Consider the following 18448-nt stretch of genomic DNA (forward strand, 5'->3'; position numbering starts at 1 on the left):
AAAAATAAATCATCTCCTGCTATTTGTCATCACCTACGTATGCATACAAAAACTGGGTATACTTCTGATGTTAGGTCATAAAAGGCCACGTAAGGTCTACTGTGTTCACTGAAACACTTGTTCTTACAGCCCTGGGCCATCATGTGAGAAGACAACATGCTGGAGAAGCCACAATACTGCTCAACAGAGCCAGCTATGCCCAGCCTTCTGTCGATGGTAACCATCAAGAACCTAAGAATATCATTATTATGATTGTGTATAGTCATTTCAAGCGTAAACCCTAGTATTAATAAATGATCATGATTACTCACTACATACAGGTGGCAGAGTTTGGAAAAGTGTTTAGCAGTACCTATTAAAGTGGATTAAACATATGCATTTTACTCCCACATATATTTTCCCTAGGAATGTATGTGTATATTACATATACAAGTCCCAAAAGACATGTACTAGAATTTCAAATCAGACAGAACTTCTCAGATTAGCCAAAACTGGAAACTACCCAAATACTTACTGACAATAAATTGGATAAATAAATTATGTGCTATTTACAAAATAGAATCCTAAGCAGTAATAAGAACAATCTACACAGAACAACATGAATGAATCTCACAATGCTGAAAGAAGCTAGACCCAAAAGAGTACATATTGTATGATTCTATTTATATAAATTACAAAAACAGGCCACACTAATCTGTGCTACTAGAAGTCAGGATAGTGGTTACCTTTGGGGCAGCAGGTAATGACAGGAAGGTAAGGTTGGAGCACTGGAATTGTTCTGCTTCTTGATCAAGAAGGTGGTTAGGTAAGTGTGGGAATTTAAAAACATATCCATAGATCCTTGACACCCCTTCCATTAGAAGGTAAAGTCCAATTTCCTTCCCTTTTATATGGACTGGTCTTAGTGACTCACACCCAACAAACAGAATACACTGGAACTGACACTGCATGATTTCCAATGCTGGATTAGCAAAGGTACTGGAGCTTCCACCTGGCCTTCTTTCTTGGGATGCTCACTCTTGGTACCCAGCCCCCACACTATGAAGAAGTCAAGGAATCACATGGAAAGCCCCCGTGGAGTGTTCTGGTCACAGACATAGCTAAAGTCAGAGCCAACAGGGGAGCATGGTAGCCAAATATGTAAGTAAAGGAGGCTTCAGATGATTCCAGCCCTCAGCCTTTAAATTAACCTATCACACCTTGCCCAAATTGCAAATTCGGAAGCAAAATAAATGTTGCTGTCTTAAGCCACCAAGTTTAGAGGTAATTTGTAATGCAAGTATATGTAACTGGAACACACAACAGGTGTGCTCACTTTGTAAAAATTCACCAAACTACATAATTATGATAGATACATTTTTCCTTATGTATTATTACAATTAAGTTTGAATAAAGGGGTTTTTTAAAAGATTTTATTTATTTATTCATGAGATACAGAAAGAGAGAGAGAGGCAGAGGGAGAAGCAGGCTCCCCACTGAGCAGGGAGTCCAACGTGGGACTCGACCCCAGAATCCCGGGATCATGACCTGAGCTGAAGGCAGACGCCTAACCATCTAAACCACGCAGGTACCCTAAATAAAGGTTTGAAATAAAAATCTTATCATGGAAACAAGCTCAAGTTTCTCATCAATTTTTCAAAATATTTCATTGAGAAGTTTTATATAAATTCAATGTTTCATATCACCCTAATACTTATCTTTTCCCTAGAATTACATAATAAAGAAAATGTGGTGGATTTTTTTTTCACCACACTCAATTTAGACACTTCCTAATCTCTTGTCAGTTTACCCTCATACACTGCCCAAATCTGACCATTTTAGCATGTATGGGTGTAAAAAAAATTTGGGAAGCACTGCTATGGGAGATATCTGCCCACCACCATTCCATCTCCTTTTGTTAATAGGATCTTACTGTTGTGGGGGGAACTACCTGCCTTCTGATCAATCAAGTCATCAGAGACCTAATTGCTCATCTTTTCCTTTAATTCTATTATTCTTCATATCCTTCTAATAAATTTCTATTTTATTTAAGTTGACAATATTTGAGCTCTAGTTTCTGCAACCAAAGAACACTTGCTGATATATATCTCTGTGCTAGCACATGGCCTGACATACAGCTGATGATGAATAAATATGAAATAATATGTTATAAAATGATACTGAAAAACTGATCTGTGGCAAAAGCAGAAAGATAGCTTAGTGGAAAAAATAACAGCCTTTAAAGAAATATTGCTGGAACAACAATATATGAACTTGAATCCATGCCTTAAACCATAAAAAAAAAAAAAAACTCAAAACTCATCATAGACCTACATATATCGCCTAAACTGTAAAACTTCTGGAAGAGAACATAATAAAAGGTCTTTGTGAACTTAGACTAGGCTAAGATTTCTTAGAAATGACACTAAAAGCACAATCGATAAAAAAACAGATTGGACTTTATTAAAGTTTAAAACTTCTGCTCTTCAAAGTTCTTGTTGAAAATGAAAAGACATGCCAATGCCGCAATAAAATCTTTGCAAAGCATATATCTGCTACAAAGAACTTGTATCCAGAACGTACAAAGAACTCTCGAGATTTACAAAAACAGCCATCCATTTTTTTTTAAATGGGACTAAGATCTAAACAGACACACATCACACACACACACACACACACACACACACACACACACACATATATATATACAGATAGCAAATAAGCACATAGAAAGATGTTCAACATCATTAGTTATTAGGAAAAAAACATTAAAACCACAAGATACTACTGCACACCTACTAGAATGGCTGAAATTGAAAATGATTGATCATACCAAGTATTGGTAAGGATGTGCAGGAAATGGCACTCTGAATGCAGTCTTGATGGGAATGTAAAATGGTTCAACTACTCTGGAGAATGATTTAGCAGTTTTTTAAAAACGTAAACATATATTTGCCGTATGATCCAACCATTCCCCTTCTAGATATTTACCCAAGAAAAAAGGAAATATATGTCCACACAAAGACTTGTATACAAATGTTCATAGCAGCTTTATTGGTAATAGCCCCAAACTAGACACAACCCAAATGTCTACAAACAGATGAGTGGATAAGTTGCAGTACATCCATATAATGGAATACACTCAGCAACAAAAAGGAATGAACTATTGGTACACAGAACAATTTGGACAAATGTCTATATACTGATAGGTAAAAGAGACCAGACCAAAGTAAAAAAGATACATACTGTCTGATTCCACTTACATAAATCTTTAGAAATGCAAATGAGTCTATAATGACAGAAAGTAGATCAGCGGTTGCTTAGGTGTGGGAGGCAGGGAGGGATGCAAGGAAGAAATTAAAACGGGGCTTCAAGAAAATTGAGGATGATGGATATAGTCACTTGACTAGATGATGGGGTATATATACATCAAAACTGCACAAATTACATACTTCAAATATGCCCCATATATTACATGTCAATTATACCTAAATAAAGCTGTCTAAAAAAAAAAAAAAAAAAACAACCCTGTAAGTCAGCTGTCAGATTTTAAGAGGAGCAGAGAAGCAGCAGAATGGAAATCTCAGTTAAAGGCCTCAATGAAGTTTATGAATTATCCAAGTATCCAAAGAATCCATGCTTCCTTTCCTAGCTAAGCCTCAGCATAATGAGAGCCATCTCTCTGCTATTCTCGAGAAATGGTGACAACCACCACAACTGGATTCTGTTTTTAGGAAGAGAATAACTCAATCAGTATAAAATTAATTCCATATCTTTTGAAAGAAGGTCAACTGAACATATCCACATGTATAAACATTTTTCAAGAGTGTTCTACTTGGGGGTGCCTGGGTGGCTCAGTGGGTTAAGCTGCTGCCTTCGGCTCAGGTCATGATCTCAGGGTCCTGGGATCGAGTCCCGCATCAGGCTCTCTGCTCTGCAGGGAGCCTGCTTCCCTCTCTCTCTCTCTCTCTCTGCCTGCCTCTCCATCTACTTGTGATTTCTCTCTGTCAAATAAATAATAAATAAAATTTAAAAAAAAAGAGTGTTCTACTTGCAGGATAGTTTTAATACTGAGACTAAACTCTTTGCATGTAAATCCCAACACAGACACACTAGTCATATAATCTCTCAGAACCTCGGTTTCTTCATCTGTGAAATGCCATAAGAAATAAGAAAAACAAGGAAACTGAAAAGAGCAGACTCTGCCAGAATTATTGATTCTTACTTTTTGGCCAGAGCCTCTCCCCCGCCCCCCACTCTGAGAGATGTCCATTTCTTCCCATCATGACCTGCAGTAATTATTTTGAGTAAGTCAACCCCCTCTCCTACCCTCCTTTCCTCTATCACTGGACTTTTTGAGAGAGTTGTATGAGGAAGTTCCCTGCCATAGCCCTGACTGGCCATCACTAGTCAAGGAGGGATCTACCGGATTCGGCTGTGATTGAGGACCACAGTGATGTGCTGGACTGGCCTTGAGCTCTCTGTAGAGCATGTTCTGGAGGTTGGGTTTCACTTCCCAATCATTATTTGTTGAACAGATGGGGAATATCTCAACAGTATCCACATTTGTAATGATGGGTAAGGCAGTTCTCCAGGGTGGTCTGTTTTCCAGGAGCTAAGCCATATGAGCCCTGACTCTTTAAGGAAGGATACAAGAACTGGGGCTGAGTAGGAAAACTGATAGAGCCCACAGACTATAGCATTAAGCAGCTCTGGCTTCAATTCACAGTCATCATTTAATGCGTGGTACTTTTAACATTTCCGAAACTCATTTTTTTCTCATCTCTACAATGGGACTAAAGCTATCTAATAGCTATAAATGTTATTAACTTCTATTGTAAATTACAGCACCCTGACCCATTACTACCTTGAACACTAAAGAGAGCAGTTAACCCACTAATTCAACTTTTTTTAACTATATACTTAAAAGATTTTGCATAATTAAAGTTTCCTGGGAAAACAAACTTCTCCCCTTCTGAGTTAAGAATTTAAGAAGACTAGACTTGGAAGCAAACTAAAATCAAGGTCCTAAAAGGATACAAACCTCAAAAAGCCAGGCTGGATTGCCAACAAAGCTCCGCCTCCGCGCAAGTCCTGCCCACTTCCGGCTGCCCTTCCCACCCTCTAACTGGAACACCGCCCCTCTTCTCAAAGTCCCGCCCCCCCGCACCTGATTTTGGTTTCTATTGGGCGAATCTGGACGCTGTATACACACCGACACACGCACGTTTGGCAGGGGCGTCTTCGCGCCTGCGCAGCAGCGCCGTCAGGCGGCTGGGTGCTAGGGGCTGGGGGGAGGGGGGCGGAGGTCAGGCCGAATCTTCCTCCGTAATAAGAAGCTACGCGTCCTGCGGTCCTGGCTCCGTGGGTCGGGTCGGATCGGGCCTGGGCGCTGGAGCTGCTGTGGCTCCCGCCGCGGCGGGTGCGATGGAGGCCGTGCCAGAGCCCCGCACTCACACCGGGGAGGCCCAGACAGCGGACGGTGCTAGTAGATGAAGCGGCGGCGGCGGCGGCAGCACGGGCTCTCCATGAGCAAGCGGCGGCGGCGACGGGTGCGGCGGCACCGGCGGTTTTCGGTCCCCGGGGAGGTACGATAAGTCGGCTACCTGGTGGACGGAGAATGGCCGGTGTGGGAATGCCTTCCGCGGCCCGGCCCTCTAGCCCAGCGCCCGCAGTCCCAGGCGCTTAGGGGAACACTACCTGGACGCGGGCAGGGTTGCCCCGCCGTTTCACCTGCTCCAGGCTCGGGGATGTGCCAGCCGTGCGGGGCCAGCCCTCGGTGCCAGGCCTTCGCGGGCGCAGAGGACCGGGGGCGGGGTAGGCGTGTCCGGAGTGCGGGGGACGGAGGCGGGCGCCCATCGCGCGCCCCGCACGTCCCTGCCCCGAAGCCCCGCGCTCCTTCGAGGGGGAGCGCGTGGCCGTTTTTTCAGGTTATTTCGGGGTGCTGATTCAAAGGGGATCCATGGGACTGCCGAGCTCTTAGGGAGCCCGGCATTCAGTGTCTAGGGCGAATGGTCTGTTCCTCCCGACCAGTGTGGAGTACAGATTTTCACCCTTGAAAATGACCGCAAAAGAAAGGTGTCGTTTTGCCAAGGAAATAAAGGTCGGGGGAGTTTTCCAGGTTTATTTAAACTGGAGGGGCCTGTTGAATCAGGACAATGATGCCAGCAGGATATATCCTCCAGGGCTTCTAATGCACAGCTTAACGAAACAGTCTTTTCGACGATGTGGTGAATCTTAAGACAATTTTAAGTAAAGCTCTTTGCAGCCATTTCACAACCTTCTTTTACTCATTTTTGTTTTAATTTACTTTATAACAAATCACCACCTTAATGCTGAAACGAGTAGGTGTCCTCTAGTTCTTTAAATCCTCTCTCTACCCCTGCCTTTTTCCTCCCCCGCAAGATAGGCTGAAGAAGTTAGTTTCATTTATATATATATATATATATATATATATATATATATATATATATAATTGTAGTTTATTTCTGTTAAGTATAACTGTTGCTGTAGTTACTCATTTGGTCATGCTTTAAAGATAATTTGAAGAAAAATAGTGCAGAGATTTTACGATTCCTTCCCAATGCAACATTTGGAAATCTGAGCTCAGGCTTGTGACCTTGCTACAAAGTTTTTAAAAATTAAATAGAAATAAGTGAAACCATAAAGAAAGTTATTTTCATTTTCAAAGGTATTTGAATGCCATATGATTTTTTTTATTTTAATCTTCAGAAACATTAAGAAGAAACCGTTTGGGTTTGCCTAAGGCTCCTGATTTGCCACGCCCTCTAATTACCTAAATGGTTGACTAGAGTTGACAACATGTTACCGACTATGAATAAACATCTACACTTAAGACTAAATATAGTGTTGAATATTTTAGAGTCCACAGCCTTGCCTCAAGCCGAAAATACTGTGTGCGTGCACGCCCTCGTTTAATACATTGTAGAACTGAATTTTCAGTCTGCTAGTATTGTGAAATCGGTTTGAATTTAATTTCTTTAAAGTGTCAAACAGTTTTTTTTTTTTTAACTGAAGTATAGCTGACAAAATGTTACATTAGTTTCAGGTATACAACATAGTGATTCAACAACTCTATACTTTATGCCATGTGAACTTCATTTCTTACACAAATAAAACATGGAGGTCTGCAGTGTTCAGTATTGGATTTATGTTGTGCTTGGGAGGATATGTGTGGCACCTGAAAAGATAGTCAAAATAAGACACCTTGGTCTGTGACTTCTCTTTTCCACTTCCTCAGATGCTTTGCTTTCTTTTTTCATGAAAATATGCTTTTCCATAGATGTACCATTGAGAAATCCTGTGATGTTTTTAGTTTAGACATTTATTGTACCAAGTAAAGCAATCTTTTCAATTCAGTTTCATTAGGAAGGACCTCATTCTTTAATTTTTTAAAATTCTGCTTTGTATAACATACATGACAGGAACATATTTTTACAATACAATCAATGACTAAGAACAAATTGCTTAGCTAATATCAAGGTTAGGAGAAACAATAAGTAACAGTTTAAATAGGGAGGACACCCCAGTTCATTCCCAAAGCATGCAAAGAGAGGGAATCAGATTACTTTACCAAGTTCTGAATCAGATCCTCACAGCATGGCCTCTATAGTTAGAATTATAAAATATCAAGCATGGTCCTAAATTGCAAGTGAAAATCCCAAAGTGCTTAGAAATGATTTTTGTATCAGCTGTGCAACTCTTCAGTTAAGTACTCTGGGATTACTTTTCATATGTGGTCTTTAAAATATAATTGGCCATTATTCTGTAGCCCAACTAAGAATTCCATTATAGCAGTTTCATAAGTGGAATCAGGTATATTAAAAGGGAAATGAAGCACAGCTTATATTTTGAAGGGAGAAAGAGGTTTACATTAGGAATGCACCCAACCAAATTTGGATTGCATTTTCAAATAGCTTTTTTCATTTAGAATTTTTTATTTCAGGGTCTTCCTTATATCAAAGATAAAATCTGCAATATAATTAGTTTAAAAGTTTCATCAAATGCTCACCCTGTACCTCAAAAAAGATTGCACTTCTTAATGGTCTTTCCAGAGGCCATGCACATTGCCCAAAAAAAGGCTCAGCTTGACTTGTTTTAATTTTTTTCATTATATTGGTAGGCCTCCTGACCAAATTTAATTTGAATCCTTTTTTAAAAAAATTTTAAGTAATCCCTATATCTAACTTGTGGCTTGAACTTAAAATCAGGAGATCAAGAGTCATATGTTCTACCAACTGAGCCAGCCAGGCACCCCTAATTTGAATCTTTGGATAGGTTTGTTTTCATTTAAACATATTTCAAGCAGGGGCGCCTGGGTGGCTCAGTGGGTTAAAGCCTCTGCCTTCAGCTTGGGTCGTGATCCCGGGTTCCTGGGATTGGACCCCGCATTGGGCTCTCTGCTCAGCGGGGAGCCTGCTTCTTTGTCTCTCTCTGCCTGCCTCTCTGCCTACTTGTGACCTCTGTCTGTCAAATAAATAAATAAAATATTAAAAAAAAAAAACATATTTCAAGCATTTAACATAGGAAGTCACAAATTTACATGTTCCATCTTAAACTTTTAAAATGCAGGATGAAGACACTGTTTGAAGAGATCAAAGCATCAATTAAAAATAACTATAACCAAGATCGCTCATTTTGGAGGCCTGTTCTTCCTTGGGGAGGTGTTTTTACTATCAAAGCTGGCCGCAAAGCAGTATCCTGTACACCACTCTATGTTGAAATAAGACTGAAAAACACCTGCACCATAGATGGATTCTTGATGTTATTATATGTCATTCTTAATGAAAATGAAAATTTCCCCAGGGAACTCTCTCTTCATTTAGGTAGAGAGTTTGTAGACTGTTTCCTTTATTTAATGGACACCTATAGTTTCACAACTGTGAAGCTACTTTGGATTTGGGACAAGATGGAAAAACAGCAATACAAATCTGAAGTTCATAAAGCTTCATTAATAATTGATTTATTTGGGAATGAACATGATAATTTTACAAAAAATCTCGAAAATCTCATGTCTACCATACAAGAGAGTTACTGTTCCAACTGGCGATGCCCAACTCGAGTGCAGGAAGATCAGCAACGCACAATTAATATAAAGTAAGTTGCTTTGAAGTCTGTCATTTTAGCAGAGATAATGTACTTTTTAAATGAATGCTGCTATAAATAAATATAATCAAAGTATTTCCTTAAGTACAGACCTTGTATAATTACTTACTTATACATTGCAACCCCACAAATGCAGGACTATACTGTTTATTTAATCCAAATATCTTGGGATTGAGTTTGTAAAACCAACTGATAACTATTTCACTTGAAAGGTAATGAATTCGTATGCAAAATGTTTTATTCTTGCTTTGAATTGCTAATATCACTGTAGATAATTGTTTGTTTCATAAACATAACCTCTTAAAGAACATTTAATGCTATATTGGAATGTTCACTTCTTGAATGGATTTCGGTTGGGTAAGCTGTTTTTACATGAACAAGAAGAGTGAAAGTATTCCTTCATGTCATGGCCGGAGTATAATTATAGACAGAAACCCCAAAATTCGAATCTTCATACCTGGAGAGGATACTGATGTTAGGAGCTTTTTCACTGGCTAGGAGAAGTGCTGATAGCCTGCTGAATATTTTTGGCTTTGACAGAGAAGGCAGACCTCCAGGCTGGTAAATGATAGGGAAGAAGGCCAAACTGGCATGGCCTAGTAGAGTATTGGGAAACATTAAAGCCCCCAGGGGACATGAGCTGGAAAAAAGTAACTGCCAGTAGAAAAACAGGACTGAAAAACCCAAACACATTGTTTTCTGAAAATGTATTTGACCCAGTGGTCCACAGAAGCAGCCTAATAAATACTCCCTTTTTGGAATATACATCACATACCCTAACTTACTAAATTCACATTTCTTTAGAACATATTTAGTTTAATATTGTAACATTTTGCTATTTATGGAAAACTGAAGATATTATATTCTTTTTAGAATCTGTCAATTAATGTGTTTCTTGTTTCTATAATACACTTTGTCCATTTCCTGTATTGCTGATATGATGACGTTGAGTTTGAAATCTCTGTCAGGGAAGAAAGTTTCATTACTCTAAATTGTAATGAACTAAAAAGCATTTTAGAAATCTGTTTTGCTTTTCAAAAACTAGTATCAATTTGTGTATATTTTGAAACTATAATTAGTATTTATAATCCAATATTAATGCTAATATTTTAAAATATTAAATATTAAATAAAATATTTTTCATCATACTGAATATATGTGTGTATATATATACACATATATTTTTATGTATATGTATACATATATTTTTATGTATGTATACATATATGTATACATATACATATATGTGTGTGTGTATATATATATATATATATATAACTTTTTAAGGCTTTTGCCTATATTTCAGTCCTACATTTAAAACCATCTCTGAAGTATATAGGAAGACATTTTTTAACAAATCCAGTAATAGTAGCCAACAATGGCTGCAATTTGCATTTAGTCATGTACCTAATCGGTAGCTCTCCTAATTCTGGGTCCTCCTTTCTTCCCCAAGACCACAATCCCTTCTACCAGAACCTCTCAAAAAATTTTTTAAGTAACAACTGCATATTTCAGGAACAGTTTCCAGAAAGATTTAATGTTTCTTGGAAAACTTCATGCATTAATGTTTATTAAGTTCAACTGATTGCTATAATTATAACAAAAAGATGAAAAACAGGTTATAATTTTTTACTTGATTTGCTAATAATGAATTGATCTGTAAAATTGGTTATCCTAATAAATATTTAACATGTAAATTTCCAAAGCAATTCTTACATACATTTTGTAATTGTTGTAGTCCTCCCCAAGAAATTCCTCATGGAAACTTGATACGACTGGCTGTGGATGAGTTATTCTGTTCCAGGATTGAACTGTGTGAAGAGAGTGGGTGAGTATATGATAGACATTTAAGATCAAAGTATTTCTATTTTTTATAAAGAAACCTGAACAGATAAGCTCTTTGATGTCAATACTTCAGGAAATAGCAACTCACAAGTATTTGTGAGTTAGAAGCCTAGTGTTTTTGGAATCTTAACACCTAGTGTTTTTTCCATCTTATGCTATGTTGTCATTATAAAATTTCACTATATAGAATATCATACTACAGTTACTTGATGAATACAAAGCAAATGCCTTTTCTTTTTTTCCCCACTGCTGAGCAGGTACAATAAAACCTTGGTTAACCGGAACCCAGCTAATCGGACTCCCAATTAACTGGATTTTTTTCTGCATTCCTCATTTAGGAGAAAGAGGTAAATGGCAACCAAAAAATTTAACTTAGTTTTAAAAAAATTTAAAAGGGGCAGAACATATTCATCCCAGTCTCTTAACAATTTCTATATCTACAGTATTGTACAATGAGAATTAAGATTTAGAAGGATGGCCTTACAGCTAATTAATCACAAAAGGAAGGAAGAATAAAATATATTCAATTAATTATACTTAAGTCCAGAAAGTAATCTAATGTATTTTAACAGGAAATCCTGAAACTAAATGGTTTTCTAGTTAATGCTTTAATCAGTAACGTTTATGAAACAAAATACTGTGTCCTGAGTATTCCGGTTAATCGAGATTTTACTGTATTTGTGGTATTCTGATCCATATCCTTAATATGTGAGACTACTAAGAAAACAGAATTTATCTCATCCTCATGGCAAAAAGATGCAATTACGGGCACCTGGGTGGCTCAGTCTTTAAACATCTGCCTTTAGCTCAGGTCATGATCCTGGGGTCCTGGGATTGAGCCCTGCATCCAATCTGCTGCCTGCTGAGCTGGAAGCCTGCTTCTCCCTCTCCCAGTCCCTCTGCTTGTATTCCGTCTCTCGCTGTCTCTATCTCTGCATGTCAAATAAATACATAAAATCTTTAAAAAAAAATGCAATTAGGGAATTTTATACAATATAAAGAGGACTGGAAGAGTCCTACTATTTACCTCTCTGCCAGTATTATCATTTGAAACCAACCAAGGGGGGGGGGGATGTATAGACATATAAAAGCTTTTATATCAGTTCAAAAAATTAAATGTTTTGTAAGCTTAAAAAAAAATAGCTAGCTTTTCCTGGGGTTTTATTCTTTAAATTTTTAAAGAATTTACTTCTAAAGAAAAGTATTATTTCTTTTATATAGAATCTCACAGCTTATAAACTTCTGGGTATAGATAATAAAAATACTAATATAGCCACACCATGAACCACACCTAAAATAGATAATTATACTTTTTAGGAAACTAATAAAGACAACCCAGAAGTGATAAAAGGCAGTTTTGTTTCAAGTGTAATAAAGTTCATGTCTCTTTCCGATTTTAGGTGTGGTGGCTTAAGAGAATTTTCCCAGCGAGTTTTCTGCCATGGGGCACCCCCTTTTGTTGTCTTAAATATGCAGCATTGGAAATCTGAAGATCTGGCATATGTACCATATTACTTGGATTTATCTGATCACAAGTAGGTATTTTTTTTAATTTTTTATTTTTTATAAACATATATTTTTATCCCCAGGGGTACAGGTCTGTGAATCGCCAGGTTTACACACTTCACAGCACTCACCAAAGCACATACCCTCCCCAATGTCCATAACCCCACCCCCCTTCTCCCAACCCCCCTCCCCCCAGCAACCCTCGGTTTGTTTTGTGAGATTAAGAGTCACTTGTGGTTTGTCTCCCTCCCAATCCCATCTTGTTTCATTTATTCTTCTCCTACCCCCTTAAGCCCCCATGTTGCATCACCACTTCCTCATATCAGGGAGATCATATGATAGTTGTCTTTCTCTGCTTGACTTTTTTCACTAAGCATGATACGCTCTAGTTCTATCCATGTTGTCGCAAATGGCAAGATTTCATTTATTTTGATGGCTGCATAGTATTCCATTGTGTATATATACCACATCTTCTTTATCCATTCATCTGTTGATGGACATCTAGGTTCTTTCCATAGTTTGGCTATTGTGGACATTGCTGCTATAAACATTCGGGTGCAAGTGCCCCTTCGGATCACTACGTTTGTATCTTTAGGGTAAATACCCAGTAGTGCAATTGCTGGGTCATAGGGCAGTTCTATTTTCAACAGCATGGAGGTTCCTCAAAATGTTGAAAACAAGTAGGTATTTTTTGGTATGTTTTATAAAACTAATAAGTAAATTTATTTTCTATTTTACTGCTGTTCTGTCATGACTGTGACTAGCCCTTAAGAAAATATCATTGAAAAGAATCATAGGTAACTATTATTCTGTATACCGAATAAGGTTAGAATCTACTTCAGGGGGTTAGTCTCTGGCAATGTGCATAATAGTTGGACTATGGAATAGACAGAATTGAATCAAATCTCAGCCCCACCTTTTACAAGCTATGTAACCTTGGGTCCTAAATTAACCAGCTTACACATCAGTTTCTTGATTTTATAAACAGAAATGACAATATTTATGTGGCACATTGTTGGGATATTTAATGAGATAACACATATAAAGTGTTTAGGTTGGTACCTGACACATAGTAAACAGTAACGACTGGCTATTACTTGTATTTCAAGTCAAAGTAGTATTTAATAGGAGGTCATCGTTTAAACAAAAAATGTTACTTTCAGCATTAGAGATAAAAATGTCTGTTGCATACAAGTTAGGACATACAGAGTCTTTTAACTTTTTGCCTTTAAAAGGTTTTCTCTTATTTAATAGAATGATACAGATATCATTTAATAGAATGACACAGATTGTTAAAATGTTTTTCAAAATTCTTAAATTATATCAGTTTTTAAATTTTTAAATATTTTACTCCAAATTACCAGTTATAGTATGTGCTTTTTACTGACAGATATCTTTTTAGATACCAGAATATAAATAACAGCAATATTTTTATTCCTTAATTAAGAATTTAAGGAGCATTTTGGTGGTTCGGTTGGTTAAGCCTCTGACTCTTGATCTCAGCTCGGGTCTTGATATTAGGGTTGTTAGTTCAAGCCCTATGTTCCACTCTGGGTGTGAAGCCTACTTTAAAAAAAAAAAAAAAAAACACTTAAGAAATGTTTAAAAATAGGGGGGCCTGGGTGGCTCAGTGGGTTAAAGCCTCTACCTTCGGCTCAGGTCATGATCCCAGGGTCCTGGGATCGAGCCCCACATCGGGCTTCCTGCTCAGCGGGGAGCCTGCTTCCCCCTCTCACTCTCTGCCTGCCTCTCTGCCTACTTGTGATCTCCGTCAAATAAATAAATGAAATCTTAAAAAAAAAATGTTTAAAAATAAAGTTTTGTCTTTTTTGCTACACTTTGTCATTTAATTTGCAGGTATTTGTTGGAAGGTGCCACATTATTTAACAAAGAGGAACATCATTATTCTGCAGCTTTCCAGATTGATGGACATTGGATGCACTACGATGGCCTCAGAAATGTGAATTTAATTTTGTTAAATAAACCCCCAGAGTTTCTCCTCTTGTCATCATTGGTTTATATTCGAGCAACAGAGAAATAAATATAGACTGATGCTAAATTAAATTGTTTTCCCTCCTGCCCATGCTCCCCCCCCAGATGAAGGACTTTTATTTTGTATATACTTGGTATCCAAGGAAATAGTTGAACTATACTAGTTTCAGAGGTGTATTTTCCAGTGTTTAGCCCCAGGTAAATATTATATATGGAGAATCTATGCAAAAATATTTGTATTTCTTTTTTCTATGTCCTGGGTAATTTTTATATAAGCATACTTTATGTTGAAATAAAATATATCTTGTAGCCTTTGTATTTTTTATTTATACATACTCAAAAGATTTTTACAGTTCTGTCCTTGAAAGCAAGAAAATACTTCATCATTTGAATTCTCGGTTTTTCTTTTTGGATATTCAAATAAAACCTGGGTACAAGTCAGTATTTCAGTTTATATAAATTTAACAGTTCAAAATGTATCTGACTATATTTTTTGCCCTACCTCACTAAAATCCAAAGTGCACTGTTGGATCTAGTATGGATTTGAATGTAGAACTTATAGATGGCTTAATCTTTTTTACTCATTGATTAGCCTAATTTCCCTGCAGCAGTTTTTAAAAATACTTTGGTGAGAATGTTTTTCTGGGCTTAAATTATTTCTCTATAATGGCATATTACTTTAACCACTTGCTCTGAAGTATTATAAAGCTGCCACATTTTAAGTGTTAACTCATTTTAAGTGTTAACTAAAACTTGCAAGCTTAATTAAAGTTATTGTTACAAATAAAATATATAACTAATCTAACATAATTAAATGTAATGGAAATTCTCTAATAAAAATCTGTTCTGAAGATAAGACAACTAAATATCAGGCAACAGGATGCTTACTAATGCTGGATTAACGATAGAAATATACTTTAAATATATATTTAAGAGAAAATGGTGCCTAGAATATATATTTTTTGCTCTTAAATCATATTTTCACAGAGAAAAAAAAAACCTAAACTTTTGGAGTACAAACTGCTGGCTTCCTTGTAAGTAGTAAACTGATAGCATGAGGGTTTGATTTGCAATACAAATCACTAGAATTTTATAATTATCTGAAATTGTTTTCAAAACCCTAAGATCTTTCTTCCTTTTTTAAGCAAAAAAAATTAAGTAATCTCTTCAAGGGAAAATACTTTTTGCAGTTTATTACCATTTACTTTAGTATTTAATTTCAATAAACAGTCCATCTTAGATTTTGGGTTGGGACTGCATGCAGTATACTTGGAGATGTCTACATGACAACACAGTTCACTGCCATATACCAAATTGGTAAGATTTAGTTGAGGAAATTAAATCTTACATTGGCTTGGTGCCATGTTGAAGTAACTTAAAAAAGAATAAATGTGAGTATAACAATGCTGAGAATGCCTCACTTTGAGCAAATACTGTGAAAATTATGTCTTGTATAAGATTAAAAATAGTGATTTATTTTACAAAAAAAAAATCTACCCCAGAGTTTATTTAAATAGTCCCCACATGTTTTGACAGTGATTTACAGTGAATTTTTATGGGGACACCTTATTGCATGAATCAAAGTATACAAAAACAAATATTAGTATATATATGTGGTTCATTAGCGTAATTATTCCTAATGCAGGTTATTCTTTTAAGAATTGCACTTTATTTGGAATAATACTAGCTTATCACAAAACAGTGACTTTTACCTACCTCACAGGGTTGTTGTGAGGATTAAGATGTTTGTTAAAATCTTGACTGCCTTGAACATGCTAATAAAAAATATATTTTTTTCTACCTCTTTCATACAGAGGCAAGTCTCCCAGATTCTCTGTTACTAATGAACTTTCTAGATATTTTCTTTTAAATTATTTATTTGGGCAGTTGCTCCTATCAATAATGGACTTACATGTAATAGAATTTAAGTATGCCTTCTGGACCCCAAGATGGTTGGATTTTAAGGATAATAGGTAGCTTATTGTTACAGTAGTGGTTGGTTGGCAGATAGAAACAATTTCCCCTGCTGACCAAACAGTGGGTAGAAAAGGGGTGAAAAATAATTAAATTAGATTATCTGCAAGATGTGAAGGTGAGGGTACGGAAAATTCTTTACAACCTTAAACACTCTTAGAAAAATTGGAATACTGGAGCGGGTCGGGGGAGAGGGGAAGAAGTGAAAAACATGAAGAAATCATCAGAATTTTTATTTATTTATTTATTTTAGATTTTTATTTATTTGAGAGAGAGCACAATGAGGGGGGAGGAGCAGAGGGAGAGGGAGGAGCAGACTCCCTGCTGAACAGGGAGCCTGATGTGGGCCTCAATCCCAGGACCCCAGGATCATGACCTGAGCTGAAGGCAAACACTTAGCTGACTGAGCCACCCAGGAGCCCCCAGAATGTTTTATTTTTTTTTTAAGATTTTATTTATTTATTTGACAGAGAAAGATCACAAGCAGGCAGAGAGGCAGGCAGAGAGAGGAGGAAGCAGGCTCCCTGCTGAGCAGAGAGCCCAATTCGGGGCTAGATCCGATCCCAGGACCCTGAGATTATGACCTGAGCCAAAGGCAGCGGCTTAATCCACTGAGCCACCCAGGCGCCCCTCCCAGAGTGTATTTTTAATAAAAATGCCAAAAACCCTAACTCAACCTTATGGGGAGAGGAAAAGTGATTTTAAAACCCTGGCCTCAATCAGAAGGGGATAAAGGACAAATAAAGCAAATTAAAATAGGAATGTCAAAATTCTTTGCAGCAAAAGAAACATTTGACCCCAATTTAGCAAGTAATCTTACTTAGATTTATCCTTTAAAGTAGCTTTTCGTTATTATTATAGTTGACTTAATATCTGAGATATTGTTCTCAGATATTGATATATCAGATCTCAGATACTGATCCAGTCAAAGAGGAAGAAAAACTAAAGATAATTACCATAGGCATGCTTGCTTAGGGTGACTCTCATTTTCTATTTCATTCTTAGAGTATGAGTAAACAACTAAGCTATATAAGCAGATAACTCTTGTAACACATAAAGGAAAAGCTGTACATGTTGAGCATATCAACAGTTTAAAATTATAATTAAATGATTTAGTGATATTTAATTATTTGAAAAATAATAGTGCTATAGGCATAAAGGGTAAGCCTTTATGACTGTGATTATTGCTGCTGAACCACAGCCAAAGCAAACATTTATATTTTCATCTTCCTTTGTCAATGCTCTAACATTTAAAATCAGCACCAATTCTTCTGTTTGAAAAGCTACAATCAAGAAAGATTTTGAGGGGTGCCTGGGTGGTTCAGTGGGTTAAAGCCTTTGCCTTCCACTCCGGTCATGATCCCAGGGTCCTGGGATCGATCCCCACATCGGGTTCTCTGCTCAGCAAGGAGCCTGCTTCCCAACCCCCCAACCTACTGTGATCTCTGTCAAATAAATAAATAAAATCTTAAAAAAAAAAAAAGATTTTGAAGTTCATCTCAATGGCATGGTGCCTTACTAACTAGTTCCTATACACCCAACTGGCCCAGGGTTCACTATCTGGTCATCTAGACAGCCTTTAGCCTCAAATTTAATTTAATCCCAGGGAAAACCTAACTTTTGACTCTGCCTTAAATTGAAGAGGAAGTTATGGGGAGGCCACTGGAGCTAAATGATTTCTTTATAAATGCTGATTTCTACCTGAGGATGTGTATTATTTATACTGAGTCAGCAATCAGTTCCACAGTACATCTATTGTTTTCTCAGTGAGGTCTTCTGGAAGGTATCAAGAGGAATATCATTTGGGGGTGTCTGGGTGGCTCAGTTGGTTAAGCATCTGCCTTCAGCTCAGGTCATGATCCCAAGGTTCTGGGATTGAGTTCCACCTCCTTGCTCAGCGGGGAGCCTGTTTCTCCCTCTGCCTTCCGTTCCCTCTGCTTGTGCTCATTCCCTCATGTTCGAGCTCTCTCTCTCTGACAAAATCATTAAAAAATAAAAAAGAATATCATCTGAAGATGGAAAACTT

General features: G+C 37.2%; 1 protein-coding gene across 1 annotated transcript; it reads left to right on the top strand.

Moving 5' to 3' along the window:
* The first annotated feature begins 5252 nt into the window (after positions 1–5252).
* CUNH14orf28 (chromosome unknown C14orf28 homolog) lies at positions 5253–16261 on the top strand. The gene is made up of 5 exons (XM_045069027.1): positions 5253–5567; positions 8572–9096; positions 10844–10933; positions 12351–12485; positions 14314–16261. Exons 2-5 carry the CDS (start codon positions 8573–8575, stop codon positions 14495–14497), a joined length of 933 nt encoding a protein of 310 aa, XP_044924962.1. The 5' UTR covers positions 5253–5567; position 8572; the 3' UTR covers positions 14498–16261.
* The last annotated feature ends 2187 nt before the right edge of the window (positions 16262–18448 follow it).

The sequence above is a fragment of the Mustela putorius genome, unplaced genomic scaffold, assembly GCF_011764305.1.
Source record: "Mustela putorius furo isolate JIRA1106 unplaced genomic scaffold, ASM1176430v1.1 tig00000129_pilon_pilon_pilon, whole genome shotgun sequence".
Classification (NCBI taxonomy): domain Eukaryota; kingdom Metazoa; phylum Chordata; class Mammalia; order Carnivora; family Mustelidae; genus Mustela; species Mustela putorius.